Source organism: Elaeis guineensis, chromosome 5, assembly GCF_000442705.2.
Source record: "Elaeis guineensis isolate ETL-2024a chromosome 5, EG11, whole genome shotgun sequence".
Lineage (NCBI taxonomy): Eukaryota > Viridiplantae > Streptophyta > Magnoliopsida > Arecales > Arecaceae > Elaeis > Elaeis guineensis.
In genome coordinates this window covers 64481861-64502512 of record NC_025997.2, presented here as the reverse complement: position 1 = coordinate 64502512, position 20652 = coordinate 64481861, and the positions used below count along the sequence as shown (strand labels likewise).

The following is a 20652-nucleotide window of genomic DNA, read 5'->3' as shown; positions in this document are numbered from 1 at the left end:
ATCAAGTCAAAACAACAAAGAAATTTTGCAATTCATGCTCGTCATTCACCTACCTCAAAGGAGAAAACCTTGTCCGGGAACATTGTATCATATCTCGACATAAGAAGTGGAAGTAATGCACATAACATTGCTGCAATATTCACATAGAAAGATCATTGTACCATGAGTACAATTTAAGATGAAACAACATAGGATAAAATAGGACATGCAACCTACAGTCATTGACATCTCTCAATGCTGTTGTAAAATATAGAGCAAGAAACCGAGGTGTCATATGAAGTGCTTGCCTCAGTCTATCAGACTGAGAGGTGTTGATAGCAGCTTGCAATAATGAAACCATCGAAGGAGAAGTCCAATGGCGTAACTGAAATGCAACAAAAAAAAAAATATCAACAATTAGCACTTTATCCTTCAAGAAAAGATTACAAATTGAATTTCCATGGTTAACTTTAAGGTGGATGGGAGAGATAACTTCTTGAAATGGGGGAAAAATCAGATCAACGGTTAAGCTTTCATCCTTCAAGGTCAATTTGAAAATGACTTTTTTATGTTATTTACATGTTTGGGGATGGGAGGTTGAGTGGCAGGCTGCAATTAGGAAACCTACTTGGAGAAAAGTTATGATATTCAAGTCAAGATTTAGCATGAAACCAACGCCAGTTACCCCTCTCAAACTTAATGTTGGTCCTAAATCAAGACCTAGCTACTTAGCTGGTGAAAAAGAACACATATTCGAGGATTAAAGCTCCATACTTCCATCTATCTCAACCAACATAGATACCTTACTGCAACATGGTATGACTGCATATTGATGCAGTGCATGCCAGGCACAGGCACAGCACAGCAGTTCATGAATCATGCCAATGCCGGGCCACTGAACTGCTGGAATGCAGCTCTGACAACTAAAGATATTCATGTGACCTTTGACAATGAGATCTCAAATGAAAATATCTTACCCTAATAATCTTGCATTGGTAAGAGGATAACAACAAATATTGGATTTCAATAATAACTAAGAGCCTATTTGCTATTGCTTTTGCTTTCTTTTCACTTATACATGACACATACATGTAAACAAGACCATATGGCATGCAGTTGTAATATCTATATGGAAGTGACTAACGTGGCACAATAACATGCAAACTAAAAATGTTTCCTTCAAAGCTTTCATTGATGTTATTGTCCAGAAAAGACCTTTGATTAATCCGCATTTCTGATTCGCCAAATCTTCCACATGAAGGATTCCAAAGTATGCATCAACTAGAGGAAAGGTTCAGTGCCCAAGTATGCAAAATAAAAATCTACACATTTTGAATGCCTAATAGTTACCATGAAGCTAAATTAAAATCAACAAATTGTATAAAAAGTCTAGCTATTACAACGGAACTGGCTACACTTCTTCTTCCAGACATGCAAACAAATAAATGGGGCAATGTTGTGACCAGGTTTCCTATCTTTTGGCTTTGTTCTAGTTCCTCATATAGGACAAATCGAATCATTCACCTAAGAAGCACTTTATGAGATACAACGTTGGATTTGGCACCATAATACAGCATCATTATCTTTCATCTGTTGCATTCCAGAAAATTCATGAGACGAGTGCTCGCATGTTATGAATTCCTTTCTACTATCATCAGCATCTGATATCTAACATGACGTACATGTGCAACATCTACCATTTATTAAGAGATACACATTATTGGCTCATTCCCCATCAGTTTAACCTTTTGAGGTCAAGCTTTTCAGTTTGCTACACCTAAAATTGTTATAGCTGTGGATGAGTTTGGGCAAGATTTGCTGTACCAATTGGTGCCATACTATACCGGGTGTGCCATATCATACCACTAACATATCATACTGATACTTGGCACACATCATCATCTCATACTGTACTACATACTGACACAATAACATATACTGATACTTGGTACATCTCATCATCTCATACCGTACTACATACCGACACTATATAACATGATGGGACCGGTATGGGATCCAATACTGAGATGGCGAATCGTGATTTTGGGTGATCCACTTATAGAACTATCATTAATGCATGTTGAGTTGGTGATAATAAGATCGTAAGAATGATTCAAGCATCCAAATATTTATTTCACATCACCTCATGGTAATTCCGCATCAGCTGACAGAGAATAGGTTTTCACTTTGTTGACTGAAACTGTTTAAGCTATGGATGACTTTAGGTGATCCTTTTATGGAATTGTCATTAATGCATTGTGAGTTGGTGACAATAAGATGGTAATGATGACTCAAAAGATCCAATTAGTGATTCTGCATCAGCTCATGGATCTGACAAGAGATTGTCGATTAGTTAACTCAAGCAAGAACCCAATTGAAAATCTCAAAGGAGGATGTAGCTCACATTCATTGGTTTCATGTCCCTGACATAAGAAATCCATATCATCCTTGATCCAGTCATAATTTTCAATGGTTGGATATTGGGACCAAACTACCCAAACTAAGTCATCGTGATTTCTGAGGAAATATATGATGCTCAACAACGACCCGCCAAACCTTTTCAAGGGAAAATATATCATTTTGTTAGAGCTTGAAGTATTGAATTATCAATTCCAAATGGAATAAATGTGTTGAACATAAATACAACTTATAATGATACTTCATATTAAAAATAGTTTCCTAAAGTTTTTTCTTGACCAAAAAAAAAAACATGGCCTAATGCATGTTAATTAATATTAGTATAGGAGTCAGATTGTTGTTAACATGAACTAATAAACAAATGTGATTTAGTAATAAATTACAACTTAATTTATTGTAATTGAATTAGATTAAATTTCTCACTAGTTACATCCTCATGTTTTGAAAACCAACCATACCATGATATATAGTACTTACATACTCTTACATGCCAAAAGCCAACTTGCTCCAAATCGACAAACCATGAGTAGATAGACGAGCATATAAGGGTGGCAAGAGAGATGAGAGAAGAGAAAGAAAGGGAGCAGAAGTGCTCAAATTCAGCATCCTCTATGCTAGAATTGTCTCACAAACCTAGTGTTTCCATGCCAGCCTTTTTAACCATTATGTCACTATGAAAACTTTCATAAATTATAATAAACAACAAAGAACAAAAAAATAAAATACAAAATTGGTAATCCCAATAATTCACCAGGCACGAGATTTAAAACCTTGATAAACAATCTCTAGAATTTCATTGTCCTTCAAATTCCACAAAGATGAGAATTCTACATATGTCATCTGCACTTTTGTTAGCAAACTAAGCAAGAATTCAAGGAGAGCTTAGCAAAAATATCTTAGGACTTCCCAAAACATGAAGCCCAAATAAATAAAAAATTGGTATTCAATGATTCACCAGGACCAGTATTTTCCCTCTTTGTGTACATTCCTTATCTATTAATAATATTGGGTGGCTTCTCTCCTTCCTTTTTTTTGAAAAAACAAAAGGTACCTATGCTATAGAATTTATAAAGAAATTTTTGCATGCTAGGAAATTGTCTTTATTTCTATTACCTCTTTCAATATAAATATATTTTTCACTAGGAAATACCCAAGGGCCTGTTCTTTTGTAGGTAAATACCATGAGAAAGTTGGTCAACTTTTTCATTGACCAACTTACCCATATTCTCAATCAACTTTTCCATTGACCAACTTACCCATGTTCTCATACTTTTCACAATGGGTAAGTTATCTTCCCATAAGTAGCATTTACCCATGAATAGAGGAAAATCTTGCCCATCTAGGGGGTGGCTAAATTATTTTTCCATCATCCGAAAAAATAATCTTTTTAATTCATTCATAATATATCCTTAAACTTATAATAATAATAATAATATAATATAATATAATAATATATCATAATAATATTATATTATTATATATAATAATATTTATATAATATATTATTATAATAAAATATACTATATTATTATAATATGTCATAATAATATATTACTATAATAATATAATAATATAACAATATATTATATTATATTATATTATATTATATTATATTATTTATATAATACTACAATAATAATATAATAACATAATATGCTTTATATATAATAATATATACTAATATAATATAATAGATTATACTATATTATTATATATAATAATAATAGATAATATATATTATATTGTATTAATATAAGGTATTAATAAAATATAATATAATAATATATTATAATAATATAATAATATATAACAATAAAATAATATAATATATTAATATATTAATATAACAATATAATAAAATATAATAATATATTACAATATAATATATTATATTATACTATTATATATAATAATATTTATATAATAAAGGGTATCATAGGAAATATGGATAGATCTTAGCAACTAATCCAAGAAACTAGTAATGCAAAAGAACATGAATAACAAATTCCCAAGCTATTTTCCAAAGCATAAAAGAACATGGATAAATTATCTTTCTATCTAAATGTTGCCTAAGCAATACTTATCCAGAAAAATATAGATTCTTGGGTAAATTTTTACCCTCAAAAGAACAGGCCCTAAAGAATTTGTAGTTGTGGTCTTTAAAAATGTGTAACCATTAAAACTTGGTAATCTTTATGGCTTGCAGTCACCAATCATTTGACATTTTGACAGCTTTTTTGTGATTTCACAATAATCTATTTATATTGCAGGTTTCCAGTATATTTTACACTTGACAAACTCCCAACCTGCCGATCATAGGCCTTACACTAGGTCCTAACCCAGCATTAGCATGACCATTTTCACTACATTTCTCCTCTTTCACTCACATACTAAATTGCAACTAACCTGTCATCAAGTATTTGTACAAGCTTTCCAATAACTGACATGGTAGAAATTGTTTTGCCCTGCCTCCCTAAATTTCCAATATACCATTACTTATCAAAGAATTTCCAGTTGTGACAAACACATCAACCATCATAGCATCCTAAAATGTATTGAGCACTTTATCATTACCCAGTGCAAAAATTGCACCTCCCAGCAAAGCTACTCCCTCTCGATGACTCAGGAAAATGGGATTCCATGTGTCATATTTTGAGGGTGGTCATGCCAACGGAAATATGACACCTACTACATGCTGGCACAGAATAGAATATAACACTAGTTTACATACCATGTATTTAAATTTAAGCTTGCCTTTATAGTGTTGGAAAATTGGAATCTTTATATGTATATCAATATGAGTACTGGGAGAACAAAAAATAAGAAGGATGATGCATTAGCCATCAGAAGCTGAGATCAACCGATCAGATGAAAATCGTTAGATTCATTGGACCACTAGAATCAACAACCTCAACAGGAACACAAAACATGTTTCAGCAATTCTGCAAACTAGACCAAAAACCAAAGCCTAAAGTTTCAGCCGAAACAGATTCATTTCAGCCCAGACTGGTCTGAAACTGATCAAAATTTTCAGTTTAGGTCATTCTAGACAGTTTTTGGCAATTTCACACACATTCGGCAGTTTCAGCCAAAATTAACCAAAACCAATGTTTTCTTGCTTTTTTCATGTTTTTTTTGGTCTAACAACAACATACGCTCAATGCTTTCTGATGTTTTCTGAAATTTGTTGGTACTATCCAATGTCACATTTATCCAATACTCTAAAGGCTATGTTACATGGACATTCGGACCAGCTCCAAGGATACCAGTTCATGTTAAACACACATTAGAGACTCGGATACTTATCTGATAACAAGATCACAGCGAAACGCAGCAAAAAATACTGAGTCCTTGCACATAACCTACTATTAGTCATTCAGTGTACATGAATAGACTTACAGCAAGCCCATCATTCTCATCTTTTAGAAGGTCAAGAAAAACCGGGTCGGCAACATCTATAGTATTATTATCATCAGAACCAGAATCAGCTCCCCGATCTTCTATGGCTGATCCAGTATAAGCTTCATCCATCAGTGCAAGTAGCATCTGCAATAAAATTGTAAATATATCAAATAATCCTGACACACATATAAGTGAGGTACCTTTCATCACATAAACTTCAAGAATTTCAAATATAACCTCAGGAGCTGTACTCTTCTGGATAGAAGCTATGCTACTGCCAACGAGAGTTCCTGAGCTTCTTTCGACCTTTTCTAATGCCACTACTAGTACTGTTTTGAGAAAGGGAAAAATGTATCAGAAAGCGCAAGCATATTACAAAAATATAGTCGATGTGGAATATATTAAAGAAATTTATATTTATCTTATGAAAAACAAAGGGCCTGTTTGACATCATTGTTATGTTTCTGCTTTCTTGACATATTAGTGAAATACCAAATGGAGATTGATGTTGAAGACTGAATTTGCACAAAGCTTCTGCTATTCCTTGCTTTTATTTTCACTCTTTTCTAAAAGCAATAAATCTTTGCTGCTAAAAGCCCTAAAGATTTTACAAACAATTTTAAAAAACAAAGGTATTTCACCATACATCTTGTTCGGTCTTGTTAAAATTTCTTCTTCAATTTTCCAAAACAAAACTGGGAAACAGAAGTAATACAACAGCCCTAAATTAATAATTGGATCAAAGTTTTCCTACCCAAAAGGTGAACCAAAAATTTAGCCAAACTTGTTCAACTTCTGAATGCCAGCTGAAGGCACATTGACTGATCATGTAGGGAGAATTATTATCTAGGACCACATTCTAGCTTCCTTCAAAATTATATGGACATTCAGAACCAATTTGCATTTTCCCAAGACACTTGACCCCGTGGCCTTGCAGAATAACTACCCTTTCAGTAAAGCAGTTAAGGCCTAAGGGTATATTTGATGTTCCTTTGCTGAAGTCCTAAGGCTTCAAAGGGAAAAAAAATCTTTCTAAAAATGTGAGTCTTTGGTACCATTTTAGCAAGTGCTTCTTGAAGAAGCAAGAGTCAAAATGTGGCTTTTAAGATAAGTTAGAGAAACTAGTTTCTAGCTTCTGCTCTTATGATCTTGCTTCTTGTCTTTCAAATGTAGTAAGACCATCTCTAAAAGTTAGTTCTATAATATGTGATTACCAAACACCAAATACACAAAAAAGTGCTTTTAATTCAAGAACTTAAATGAAAGTGATTCTTGAGAATAACTTTTAAAAAAATGCAATACTAAAAGCAAACCTAATTTCATGCACAAATGTTTGTGTTTAATAATGTGATTGATTAAAAACAGGTATGAATAAAGGACTTTTAAATTTTAAACATGTTGTAAAAGAAAATCTTTAAAACCACATGCAAATTTCAAACAATAAAAACCTTCTGTCACATTGATGACATGATTAAAAAGTTGTAACTTGCTAGCTTTTACAGTATGTAATACCAAGAATTGGTGCCGTATGAACCAAGGATAGGCAAAGCACCTCCATATCAAGGATCATGCTAACAAAGGATATCAATGGGAATGCATAGACTCAGGCCATAAACCATTGTGGCAGCCTTCTTTGGCCTCTAAATTCTGGTTTTGGGCTTGGGCTTTTTATCTCATTTCCTTGTCTAAATATATGTACTTTTGGAAGAAATAAGATGGGAGGACTGAGCTAAATGCCCTAGTCAAGGTCTTACACGTGTGCTGAGTCATTAACATGCACAAATACCACATAACATCACATAACTTGCAACTCAAAGTACATTTAAAAGATAAATATGTTAAAATTTGCAGCTGAAGTACAAGTAAACAAAGAAATATTTATACTATCATTTAACAAAAGCATTGCCTCCAACCTACGTTTACTGTAGCTTATGCTTATGCTCTCCTTTTTCACCTGTAATCTCACCCATATGATGGTCAGACTGGCTGCGACCCCCCTCTTTACTCTTGCTATGTGATTCTTGTACTCTGTTTACAAGTATTCCCTTTAACTAAAAGAAGCATCCTTTATTATCAAGAGGTCTGCAATCCTACCTATTTTTAAGCAGATATTACATATGCTTTTTAAGTTTATAACATTTTTCTCTGTTCTTCTATAAGATCAATAAAGGATTTGTGAGTGGCCTTCTCTTGTCGATATAGAGCCAGGAATTAACTAGATTAAAATGTAAAATTCAATGGTCAAGCATTGTGAGGTGGGTCACATAAGGGGTTCTGGTGGATCACCTATGCGGGTCATATTGGGGAGCCCCATATCAATAGTTACTCTTGAAGACATTGATTTTCTCAACCCTACATGTTGAGATAATGTTAAAAAAGGGGCTCATTTTATGTGTATCAATACTACTATTGGAAAATCAGTTGGATATAGAAGAAGCACTCCCCTCATCATTGTATCCTAAACCACCTGTTTTGAATACCCTCTTGCTTAATCTTAATAGTCCATAAGGATTGTTAGATCCTACATATCTTGCAGGCCCACTTAAAACCTTCATAATAGATTTTGACTATCAAGATCATGTTCCACATTTGCCGAACCACCCTGAACTAGGCGATTCAGGGCCTCCCGAACTATACCGGCGGCCTACTGGTGCAGTTTAGATATTCAATTCAGAATGCCTGTGAAAACGAAGGGAGGGAGGAGGAAAGAAAGGAAGAGAGAGAAAGAAGGGGGGGAGGAGAACAAAAATCCAATGGTGCCCGTCGGTGGCCTGTAGAGGCCACCAGATCTCAGCCCAAGTCCAAATAGAAGAAAAAAGATAGAGAGAGAGAGACAGAAATGGAAGGAGGGGGAAGCCATCGGATCACACCTATTTCAAACCAACGAAAGTCATGAGAGAGATTCCGGCCCTCCGGGGGGCCACAGCTGCCCTTCAGCGACCACCATCAAACTCCTGTTGGCGCATGTGTGGTGCTCCCAAGCCTTAGGAGGCCATGAGAGAAGCCATAGGTTTGGTTCCAGAATTCTAGGACCAGTTTGGGTCCTAGGATGAAAGCTGTCAGCTTTCAGGGTCTTAAAGTTCAGGGGTTTTGAGCCTCAAAGGGCTAACTTGTAATGGGCCGGGTTTGGATCCAAGGATAAGATTGGGTCAAGTCATAGGTGTACATCGGCTTGGATGAGCGCAATCTCATGTGGGTTAGCCATGGGAGTTTTTGAGCTAAGATTTATTAGGATTCATATGAAAACCCTAAGATATATAAATCCATATATTGTAACAGTTTGTTAAGTGATCAATATACGGCTTTTCTCTTTAACTTCTCACTCTCTCTGGTTTGCACGCCACCTAGGCAGCAAGAGGAAACCCTAGATGGGGGCGCCTCCCTCAAGCCCTAGCCACCATAGGGTTTGGAAGATTGAGGCACCCCATCGTGTGGGCACCCCATCATGAGGGCGTCCCTCCTTGTGTGGCCGCCTAAGACTCCATGCCCAGGGAGTCTCCACGCCCAAGAAGCCATCTAATCTGATCAGGGATTAAAAGAGAACATGAAAGAAGGCTTCGAAGGTGGGCATGAGTGGAGGAAGTGCACGAGATGATGAGCACGGGCAAAGGCTGCGTAGGTTGCTATCAGGGTGTGCGCTAGTAGTCCCTGTTGGACAAGGAATTTTCTTTCCACCTAGATCGGATTTTATGCTCTGGTTAAAACAATAGGGAGGACTCTATCAAATGTCTTTAATGTCTTGATAGATCATCCAAAAGAGATCAGAAAGGTGGGAGACGAGGCACACAAATTGGAAGCGCACAGGCTGAAATTTCTGTCAAGGAGTCCCTGTCGTATAAGGACTCTTCTCTTCTAAGAAATCTGGTCCAAATTCATTCGGATCTGCTAGCCCCAAGGATTCACATCCCTAGCCCTGATTCCAAGGATCTTGAGAGTGGAAGATCAGATTTGAAGGTGCGTGTCTAGTCTCGGAAAGCGGGGAAGATGCGAACTAGGTCGCTGCTGTAGGGTTCTTGGTGCGCAAAAATCTAGGGCATAGTATTTGCTACCCTTAGAGAGTTCAGATCACCATGGACTCTTACAGAGGGCTCTGTCGCAGGTCTGCTCAGGTCCACGTAGATGCACAGCGATCCTAACAATTGATATCACAGCTTGGTAAAGCATGGAAGCGAAGGAGAAGTCACACAAGATGAAACCAGAAATCCGCTGCAGAGGATCCTGAACACCTCGTGTTCGTAGAGCTGTTTCTTAACGCCCAAGTTTTAAATATTTTTGACATTAAAATAGTAAGTTCTTGGGTTAACCGCATGTGATGGCCCGGCCCGAGTAACGAATCCAAGCCCACCAAAGCCCAAACAAAAAAGAAAAACAAAGGAGAAGACTCCCTTTGGGAGTCTTCTTCTTCCTCTCGCCGGCTCCCAATCGGAGTCGGAAAAGAGCCCCCTCTGGCTCTTTCTCCTCCTCTCTCCCTTCCACTAAAGACCCGAGATCCAGTCGGCGGCAATCGCCGGAAAACCACCGCGGAGACCCATCCCTGTGCCCGTCCAATTGCTCGTCGGAAAAGCCTCGCCGGCGTCGGAGGTAAGCCTCCTCCCCTTCCCCTCTTCTCTCCTTTCCTTCCCATGTCTGTGTGCACGCTCGCCGGCGACCGGAGTCGTCGGATTTTGTTGCGGAAGAAACCTTTATTTTTGCCGTTTTTCTTCGATTTTTCGATGTCGGTGGTCACCGCCGACCACCAGTTTGGTCCCATCGGGCCATGGGATCGTCAGCCCTTGTCGCCGGCCACCGCCATGCCGGCTGCGGCCCTTGGTCGGCCGAGCAAAGGAGGGGACCACCTCGTCCCCTGTTTCGGCCCAAGTTAAAACCGAGAAGAAGAAGGAAAAAAGAAAAGAAAAAGAAAAAAAAAAAAGAAAAGAAAAAAAGAAAAGAAAAAAAAAGAAGAAAAAAATAAAATAATAATAATATAATAATAATAAACAGGATTTTCTCTCCTCTCTTTCGTGAAGAAAAAGAAAAAAAGAAAGAAAAGAAGAAAGAAAAATAAAATAAATTAATTAATAAATAATGATATAAATAATAAAATATGAGAAAGAGAGTTTCTCTCTCTTCCCTTTCTTCTTTCAGCTTGAACTAGTATTTTCTCTCTCTAAAATTGAACTTTCTCTCTCTGAAATTCTCTCTCTAGGTTTTTCTCTCTCCTAAGATTTTCTAGAATTTTGAGAAGAATGATGATGAATTTAAATAATCTTAGTGATGGGTTTTTTTGATCTACGATCGCCGGACGGTACACCGGCATCCACTTTGATCAAATTAGATATTTTTTAGATTTTAATTTTTATAATTTTATTAAATTATCCACATGATAATTTCAGCATGATTTGATTTGATCGATCGGATTTGTTGAATCATATCGTCCAAGGAGTCCAAGATGAATTTTCTCTCTCTAAAATTTTCTCTCTCTAAAACCATTTCTCTCTCGATCGATTTCTCTCTCTTGATCGATTTATCAATGAGAAAATTCTTTTAATATTTCTGATCTAATGAAGAATTCTGATCCATGATTGTCAGACAGCGTACTGGCACCCACCTTGATCAGACCATGAATCTTTAGATTTGATCATCCATGATCCCGATCTAGCCATGACTTGATTTGATCATGTTGATTTCACCAATCGAGATATTGAACCAATCATAATATTGGATTATGTCACCTGATCAATTCGAATTGTACCTCATAAATTCTCTCTCCTCTAATTGTCTCTCTACTTGATTTTATGAAATCGATGAAGAAACCTCGATCCCATCACTTCGAATCCGATTTGAACTGATAGTCAAACTTTGGATCGTTTAGATCCTAATTAGATTTTGATTAGATGAAATTAGATGATCAGATCCAATCTAAACCATTGAAATATAGTATTCGTATTCTTTGTAATTATTGAAATTGATTCTGTATAGGATTGTGGATGTTTGATTATAGGATATCGCGATATGATCTACGAACAGAATTTTTGGAAGAAAATTTATAGAATTATGTGGATTTATTGGAATGCGTTCGAGATAAGTAATGTTTTACTTTTTCTAGATTTATCGATAAATTATAATGTATTTTTCTGATATGATTTGTGAAACGATGCATGAATTGGATGAATGGTATTTTGTTATGAAAATATCTTATTTGAAATGTTACGATGAAGCATGATTGAACATATTGATTTCATGATGCATTATATTGATTGATTTCGATACTACATGATTATATATTTTATTATCGAAATTAAAATATGAAATATAATTTATGAAGAATTATGATATAAGAAACAATATGAATTGACAACCTGACTATGTAAAGGACCCCGCCAATGGGGGCATATACATTGGCAATTGATTTGTCCTGAGGGTTTTCGTCGCCAGAGAGACCAGCGACAAACCGCCAGAGAGACCAGCGGTTCCGAAGGACTTTGCTGCCAGATGATTCGCAGCTCACCGCAAGAAGATACGCGGTGTTATGACCCTGCCACAGGAAAAATGTGGTCATAGCTCATGGTTGACGAAAAAAATTTAAGAACGAAAGAAATTGAAATCTGAAAAGAAACTTGAATTTTCGAAAAAGAAATGAATTTGGCATGAATTATGTTGCATAATTGAAATTGATTTCGAATTGATGAACTCTATATGCTTATTTTCTATAAATGATTATTTACTTAAATGTCTGATGAAATCTGTTGAAAAGTGATCATTGCTTACTGGGCTGTCTAGCTCATTACCTCCTATTTTACTGTTTTTACAGATGTTGAGAAATTAAGATGATACAAGATATGAATGGAAGAGAGATCAGAAGCAGAATCTTCATATTTTCATTTTAGGTTGAAAGGCTTATTAAATTTGATGTAAAGCCTATGAATCGTTGTTGAATTTATTGAGATATTAAAGAAAAATTTAGATCGTTATATTTTGGATTTAAATTATTGTCTAATTATTCCGCTGTTGTTTTAGGATAGCATGATAAGATACCTTGCATGCTTATGGGAAGAGTTTTTTATGAATATGCGGCGGTTGCCATGACCCTCGATTCACAATCTCGGGTCGGAGGCGGGGACACCACATATCTACTATTTTAATTATGGACCGATCTAATCCTGAGAGCATTAGGAGGCGTCAACAAGAGGCTGTTTGCTGAAATCTGCACACCTATTCCACAGTATATCTTGGATCCATCTTTGTTTTTGCTATGGTTTGGCCAACCAAGAGCAATGGGTTGAAGGTGGAGATTGAGGGGATTGACGGGAAGGGAAGTTTTTCCAGGTGGAAGGTTTGGGTGGTAGATTTTTTGGTCCAATTTCGGTTGAATCCGGCCTTAGAGGAAGAAAGGCTAGAGGGTGTGATGGTTAGGCGATAGAATTCTCTAGGGAAGATGGGCAGTAGGGGGCTGTTTGATGAACAAGTGATTGGCAGGTTTAGCATGCTGGAGGAGGGGTTCTCCAAGGGGTAATGGCTGAGGTGGAGCTGAAGAAGCGACTATACAGCCTTCGTATGCGGAGAGACGGGGAAGTAGTCAGGGTGCATTCAGCAGTTCAACCAGAGCATGGATTTCCGGACGTTGGGGTGATGAAGATGGGTGATCCATAGAGTATCGTAGCTGGTTCAGAGGAGGAGGTCCTCTGATGGTTTCGTAGGTGTCTGCGGAGTGCGAAAGATCCAAAACGACAGCAGCGACGGTAGAGGTTCAGCAAGAGGTCTGACAGGACAGTGCTAAACGGTTGATCTCGGATCAGATTTTGTCTTCTATAGGGGCATCAGGAGGGGTCGCGATTCAGATGGAGCATCAGCCAAAGGTGCCTCCACATGTGGAGGATGGTTTGGCATAAGTCTAGAGCCAAGAGGTGCAAAGATAGGTGTCTGATTCCAGCACCAGCGGCATTGACACATTGCATGGATTTATGCAGAATTACAGGCATCGTGGATCGAGGCTCTAGGGAGACCATGTTAGACGGATTTGCTTGCAACAAGAAAAGATATAGATATCTATGAGGAGACTGTGGCGAGCCTCGGATTGAGATAGGTGGGTCTGAGCCCAAGATAGGGTTTGAGCTACAATTACTCCAGATGATGTTGAAGCGACAGTTGGTGTCGGAATAGAAGAGGATAAAGTGCTAGGATGGAATTTCCTAGGTACAGTCACTGGATTTGAAGAGTTAGATGAGCTCTTGAATTTCGAAGGTGCCTGCAAGATGCGATGTATCCGAGATGGCTTCGGAGGGGTCTGTGGAGTACAGAGGGTTTGAAGGGGTAGCGATGGTGATCAAGATGCAGCAGCAGACCCAGCAGGGCAGCATTGGATGGTTGGTCTCGGATGACTCGATTACAGAATCGACTTCTGCGGCATCAGATGGAATTCGGATTCAGGTGGAGCACCGAGCAGAGGTGGCTTCACAGGTGAAGAGGGTTTTAGTAGCAATGAGTGCCGGTTTAGGAATGCTGCGATTTCTCTAAAAAAGTCCAGGACGAATGATGCAGTTGCCAAGCAGAAAGAAGCCTACAAATTCCAAGATGGTGCCAAGAAACAAGCAAGGGTCTTCAGCTATAGAGACGATCATCCCAAAGATCTCCAAGCATGCACAGAAGCTGAAGAAGATTGGCATCGATGATGGAGGTTTGCACAGAAAGCTGTCGGACGTGCAGCGATAGCAGGATCGTGCAGATGGATCGTGCGGAGGTTTGCCAGGGCTTAGGGGCACCAAAATGAAGATTGTTGACACATGTGTACTGCTTCCAAGCCTTAGGAGGCCATGAGAGGAGCCATGGGCTTAGTTTCAGGATTCTAGAACCAATTTGGATCTTAGGGTGAAGACTGTCAGCCTTCAGGATCTTGAAGTTCAGAAATTTTGCGCCTTAAGAGGCTAACTTGTATTGGGCCAGGTTTGGATCTAAGGGTGAGATTGGATCAAGTCATAAGTGTACATAGGCTTAGGTGAGCGTAATCTCATGTGGGTTAGCTATTGGAGTTTTTGAGCTAGGATTTAAGGTTCATATAAAAACCCTAGGGTATATAAACCCATATATTATAACAGTTTATTAAGTGATCAATATACGACTTTTCTTCTTAACTTCTCCCTCTCTCTGATTTGCACGCCACCCTAGGTAGCAAGAGGAAATCCTAGAAGGGGGGCGCCCCATCATGTGGGCATCCCTCCTTGTGTGGCTGCTAAAGACTCCATGCCCAGGGAGTCTCCACACCCAAGAAGCCATCTGATCTGATCAGGGATTAGAGGAGGATGTGGAAGGAGGCTTCGGAGGTGGGCATGAGTGGAGAAAGTGCATAAGGTGATAAGCACGGGCAAAGGCTTTATAGGTTGCTGTCAGGGTGTGCGTTGGTAGTCCTTGTTGGACAAGAAATTTTCTTCCCACCTGGATCGGGTTTTATGCTCTGGTTAAAACAGTAAGGAGGGCTCAATCAAATATCTTTAATGTCTTGATAGATCATCTAAAAGAGATCAGAAAGGTGAGAGACGAGGAACACAAGTTGGAAGCACGCAGGTTGAAATTTCTGCCATATAGTTCCTATCATACAGAGACTCTCCTTATCCAAGAAATCTGATCCAGATTTGTCCAGATCTGCTAGCCCCAAGGATTCACGTCCCTAGTCCTGGTTCCAAGAGTCTTGAGAGTAAAAGATCAGATCTGAAGGCACATCCTAGGTCTCGAAAAATGGGGAAGACGCGAACTAGGTCGCTGCTGTAGGGTATTTGATGCGCAGCGATCTAGGGTATGATGTTTGCTGTCCTAAAAGAGTCTGGATCGCCATGGACTCTTGCAGAGAGCTTTGTCGCAGGTGTCCTCAGATCTATACAGGTGCACGACGGTCCTAACACCTCCCTTTCCCCTCTCTCTATCTCTTCCTCCATGATTCGATCATCCGAGTGCCTCCACGACCCTCCGATGGCCACCATCGGCTTCCTTTTCCTTCCCTCCCTCCCTCACCCCTCTCTCTTCCTCTTCGATTCTCCCTCTCCACCGCTTTCATTTCCATGTCAGTTCGGACCCAATACGGTCTGATATGGGGGCATACCAATCTGTACAGCCGGCTGGCCGACATGGAGTCCGATTTTGAGTCGGCTAACCTTGCTCATGTTTGAAGAATCCTCATAAAATAATAAAACTTAAAGATCTTGGTAACTTAACACTACAAAGCCATGTTTAACATGTTAAAGCTTTGTAGCCTGGAAGAGACCCTTACCTTGCACCAACGGCTTCGAGTGTTTAAGTTCATTTAGAACTTAAAAAAAGGTAGACAGATCAAAAAAGATGGGGAGAGAACAATTTTTTTATAAGGATATCCTGCAAGGGCAACTTTTTGAAAATAGGGGGATATTTTACAAATATGAAGTCATCACATGGTACACTAGCATAATTACAGTGGGATAAAAAAGTGAGGTCTCATCCTAGGTGTCTAAATTAGAATAGATGTAGCTAAAATGGATGCCTATGTTTTAACTTACAGCCCTTAAATGATACAGTTGGGATTAAAATCATAAATATGAAAAAAATGATCATAACTAGAATTCTATTCCAATAGACATATCTATGGTTGAGCTGTCATATAAGCTCTACAAGATCATCATATCATAGTACCTTGGTTGAAAGACTTGAACCAATATATTACAAAGTGGCACCAACTGGTACAAGTTAAAACCCTATATACGAAGCATGTGTAATATGTTGATGACACCTTGACAAAAATGGCATCATACAATATGATATGGTACCCATCGATGAAATATGATATGGTACCCATCGATGCTTCAAGAAGTATTTAGATGTCACGGCATTGACCTATACCACTCATGAACCACTTATTACATGATAAACATGCCATACAGGTTTGTATGCCTTGCTATAAATAAGCAAAAAAGTGAAAAGTGTTAAGAATAAAACATATGTATTGGCTTTAGGTCATGTGGGCCTGTAAATAGTCTACTTATTAGTAGTTATGTTGAGTGGACCTTTAGGCCCTATATGATGTCTATATATATGGAACTCAGGTCAAGTTAATATGATGATTTTATTCTTCACTTTAACATGATATCAGAGCCAAAACCCTAACCCTAGCCAAAACCCTAATCTTAAGCAAGCTGCTGCCACCCCTTTCTCTGTCCAGCCACCATCTCCTTATCGCCTCCCATCATCTTCGGTCCGCCAAAACCCCATCCCTATCTGCTGCTGCTCCTGATCTCCTTGCCTCTCTAGAAGTTATGATTGGCGTTTCTCAGCAATCTTAAAAGGATTGGAAAAAAGATTAAGGGAAGTTATAAGAAGGTTGGTGCTCAAAATTTCTGCTGAAACCTCTTGTGTTTCAACGCCTCCACAGCCCTTGTTGCTGGTTTCAAGATCGCCACACTCCAAGGGGAGATCAAGGAAGATCCCATCTTTCCAGCCCTTGCCGCAACATCCTACACACCTAGTAGCCCTTGCCGACCACCCAGAACTCGATTTTAGTCCGAATCTGCCATACCGCCATCCAGATCTGTCCTTTTACAACCTACTACCTATGTCTTTATGTGTTTACTGGTTTGTGCCTCTCAGTTCAAATCTCTTGCAGTGATTGTAGAGTTTGTTTTGATGGGTTGTAGGTTGTGTGATGATGACTCATGGATTAGGAGTCTCAAGCAGAGATGATTGGGCTGATCCCAGGTTGTTTGTGGTAGCATGATGCGAGTTGTGAAGGTGTGAGGGTGTAGTTTGTTGTGTTACTATTTGGATTGATTGAAATAGTGTAGTGTTTTAAGTAATGGTGTCAGGAGAGGGCCCTAAGAGTATTGAAGTGGTGTCCTCACACCAGAAATTAATTGATGTGATGCTAGCTAGTGATGGATCCAATTTTGTGGAATGGCATTTCCTTATCAAGGTTAATCTTGGAGGACTTGGCAAGGAAGTACACCTTACTGAGTTATGTAACGAGGGAGAAAAGGAAGCCAAACTGTGGTTGGCTGAAGATAAGAGACTGTTTTCTCAGATTGTAAATTGCATTGATAGAAAGATAGCTCTCTCAATGCAGTATGTTACGATAGTGAAAGAGCTATGGGAGTTATTGCATCAGTATTTTTTTGAGATTAGAAATATGAAACGACTATATAGTTTGGCTCAAGAGGTGAGTCGTCCAAATCAGAATGGGTGAAGTATCCTGAAGTATTACTATGAGTATAAACGAGTCACAGAAGACTTTTGTACGGCAATGCCGATCTCCACTGATGTAGCTATGATGGAGCAGCGTGAGAGACTATTTGTATTTGGTCGGTTGTCTAGATTGAATACAGAGTACGAGGTGATTCGATCACAGTTGTTAGCCAACAAGGATGTAGATTCTTTGTTCGATGTTGTTACTACTGTACTCAATGCAGCCCTAGAGAGTACCTTACGTACTAAAGATATGTCTGATGGATCTGCCCTTGTATCTCAGAATAATGGTGGTGGTGGATATAGAGAAAAAGATAAGATGGACCGGGTGATATTAGAGGACGTGGTGGAAGAGGATATGGTAGTCGCGGGACCGAGAGAATGTGCTATAACTATAGAGAACCAAGACATTTTCGTCATCAGTGTCCTAAACCACCATAGGCACAGCAGATGCGGTCTCAGTATCAGGCACCCAAATTTGCTCATGCTGTATCACATTCAGTTGATTCAATTACTCATCACCCCAAGCGCCGCACCATAGTAATATCTGATGAAGAGTTTACTAGGTATACCCAGTTTCAGTAGTCTCAGTCATGGTATTCCATACCAGTCCGAACTGACTGGTACATTCCATACCATACTGTACCAGTGAAAAATCGATCCGATTCATGCTGATTTTTTGGAATACACCCCGAACCGCACCGTACCAGTCAATTCAGTACAATTCAAGGTCGAACCGTCGGAAACCAGATGGTTTGGGTCGGTTCGATACGGTTCAGGGCCGGTTCGATCCAGTTCGGGTCAATTTTTTCTTTTTTTTAATGTTATTAGGTAGGATTTTTTTAATTTTTTTATCATCGATACAGTATGGTACCATATGGTACGTACGGTACCATGCCGATCAAGAACCGATATGGGTCTCGATATCGATTCCTGAAATCTTGATCTTAGCAGTCGACATCCTCGAAAGCTACTCTAGTCAAGACAGGTAACCCCGTCGCCTACCTTTCATCCTCATCCCGACATTGGGTCCTTAACTCAGGTGCCACCGACCACATGACAGGTGATCAAGGTATCTTATCCCATTATAAACTATCTGATGAGTTTTTTAATGTAGCACTAGCAAATAGATCCACTACCAAAGTCTTAGGTAGTGGAGATACATCCATTACCTCTTCATTACCCTTGTGTTCTATTTTATATTATCTCCACTACCTCTTCATTACCCTTGTGTTCTGTTTTATATCTTTCTAAATTTTTTTTAAATTGATATCTATGAGCCAAATCACTAAAGTCTTATATTGCTTTTACATTTTTTTCTGGTTACTGCTTGTTTCAGGATCTATCGACTCGGAAGATCCTTGGTAGGGAAGCAAGTCAAATGGGTTGTATTTGCTAGATAAGATTGCTACTACTATCCCATCTATTGTTGCATCGACCATCAGTTCTAACATCTCTTCATTCCAACTTCATTGTCGTCTTGATCATCCATCCCTCGACATCTTGAAGAAAATGTGTCTTGAGTTAAATTTAGTAACTAATTTGTCTTGTGAGTCATGTGAGTTTGCCAAACACCATCGGATATCATAACCTCCAAGAGTGAATAAACGAGCCTTATCTCCTTTTGATCTGGTACACTCAGATGTCTGGGATCCATGTCTTGTTACTTCCAAGTCTGGCATTCAATATTTTGTAATTTTTGTTGATGATTATTCAAGTACTTGGTTATATCTAATGAAATCTTGATCTGAGTTGTTTTATGCTCTCTATTTTTTATTCCAAAGTTCATACTCAATATAATTATAATGTTCGTATTCTTCATAGTGATAATGCCAAAAAATATTTTTCTGATCAATTTAACATCTATATGATACAGAATGACATTATCCATGAATCATCGTGTGTTATTACCCCTCAACAAAATGAGATAGCTGAGAGAAAGAACCATCATTTTATGGAAGTTACTAAAGCCTTAATGTTTCAAATGAGTACCTAAACTGTTTTGGGCGGATGCAATTCACACTGTTGCATTTCTTATAAACCGCATGCCATCCTCTGTTCTTAATGGCCGTGCACCTTATCCAGTTTTGTTCCCTACTCCGTCATTGTTTTCTATTCCTCCTAAGATATTTGGCTGCACTTGTTTTATACAGGATATGAGATTTCAGATCAGTAAGTTGGACCCTCGATCACTAAAGTGTGTCTTTCTTGGGTACTCCCGTACACAAAAGGGGTACCGATGTTATTTTCCTGTGTTAGATCGATACCTTATATCTTGAGATGTCACTTTCTTTGAATCGAGTCCTTTCTTTGCTACTCCCTCTCCTTCTACTTCTGAGATGGAGTCTATGGAGGACTTCCTGATCTACAAAGTCAGTTATCCCACCTCTACTGTTTCATCTGATCCACCTCGTCCTCCTATTACTCATGTCTACACCCGCCGAGATAAACCTCCCTAGTCAGATGTTGTAGGTCCTCAACCAACAGATCTACTAGTGGCTACCTCATCCCTACTGGCTTCCACATCGTCTGATTCTGATCTTGATCTGCCTATTGCTCTCAGAAAAAATAAAAGCAATTGTACCCATCCTATTTCATCCTTTGTTTTCTATAACTATTTATCACAATCAATCCACTCCTTTGTTATCTCTCTTGATTCTATGACTATTCCTAAGACAC

The 20652-nt window shown here is 38.5% G+C and overlaps 1 protein-coding gene across 5 annotated transcripts in view; it reads right to left on the bottom strand.

The window, feature by feature from the left end:
- Window positions 1-20652, bottom strand: part of LOC105034796 (uncharacterized) — a 110233-nt gene that overhangs the window by 20064 nt on the left and 69517 nt on the right. For all 5 annotated transcript variants that reach the window (XR_012141539.1, XM_019847100.3, XM_010910085.4 and 2 more), the window contains 4 exons: window positions 6037-6128; window positions 5797-5943; window positions 217-364; window positions 54-130 (listed from right to left, as the gene is read on the bottom strand). Coding sequence is in view for 4 of the 5 variants with exons in the window: in XM_019847100.3 (XP_019702659.1) it covers window positions 54-130; window positions 217-364; window positions 5797-5943; window positions 6037-6128 (464 nt within the window). In the remaining variant the exon portion in view is untranslated. The remainder of the gene's footprint in view (window positions 1-53; window positions 131-216; window positions 365-5796; window positions 5944-6036; window positions 6129-20652) is intronic.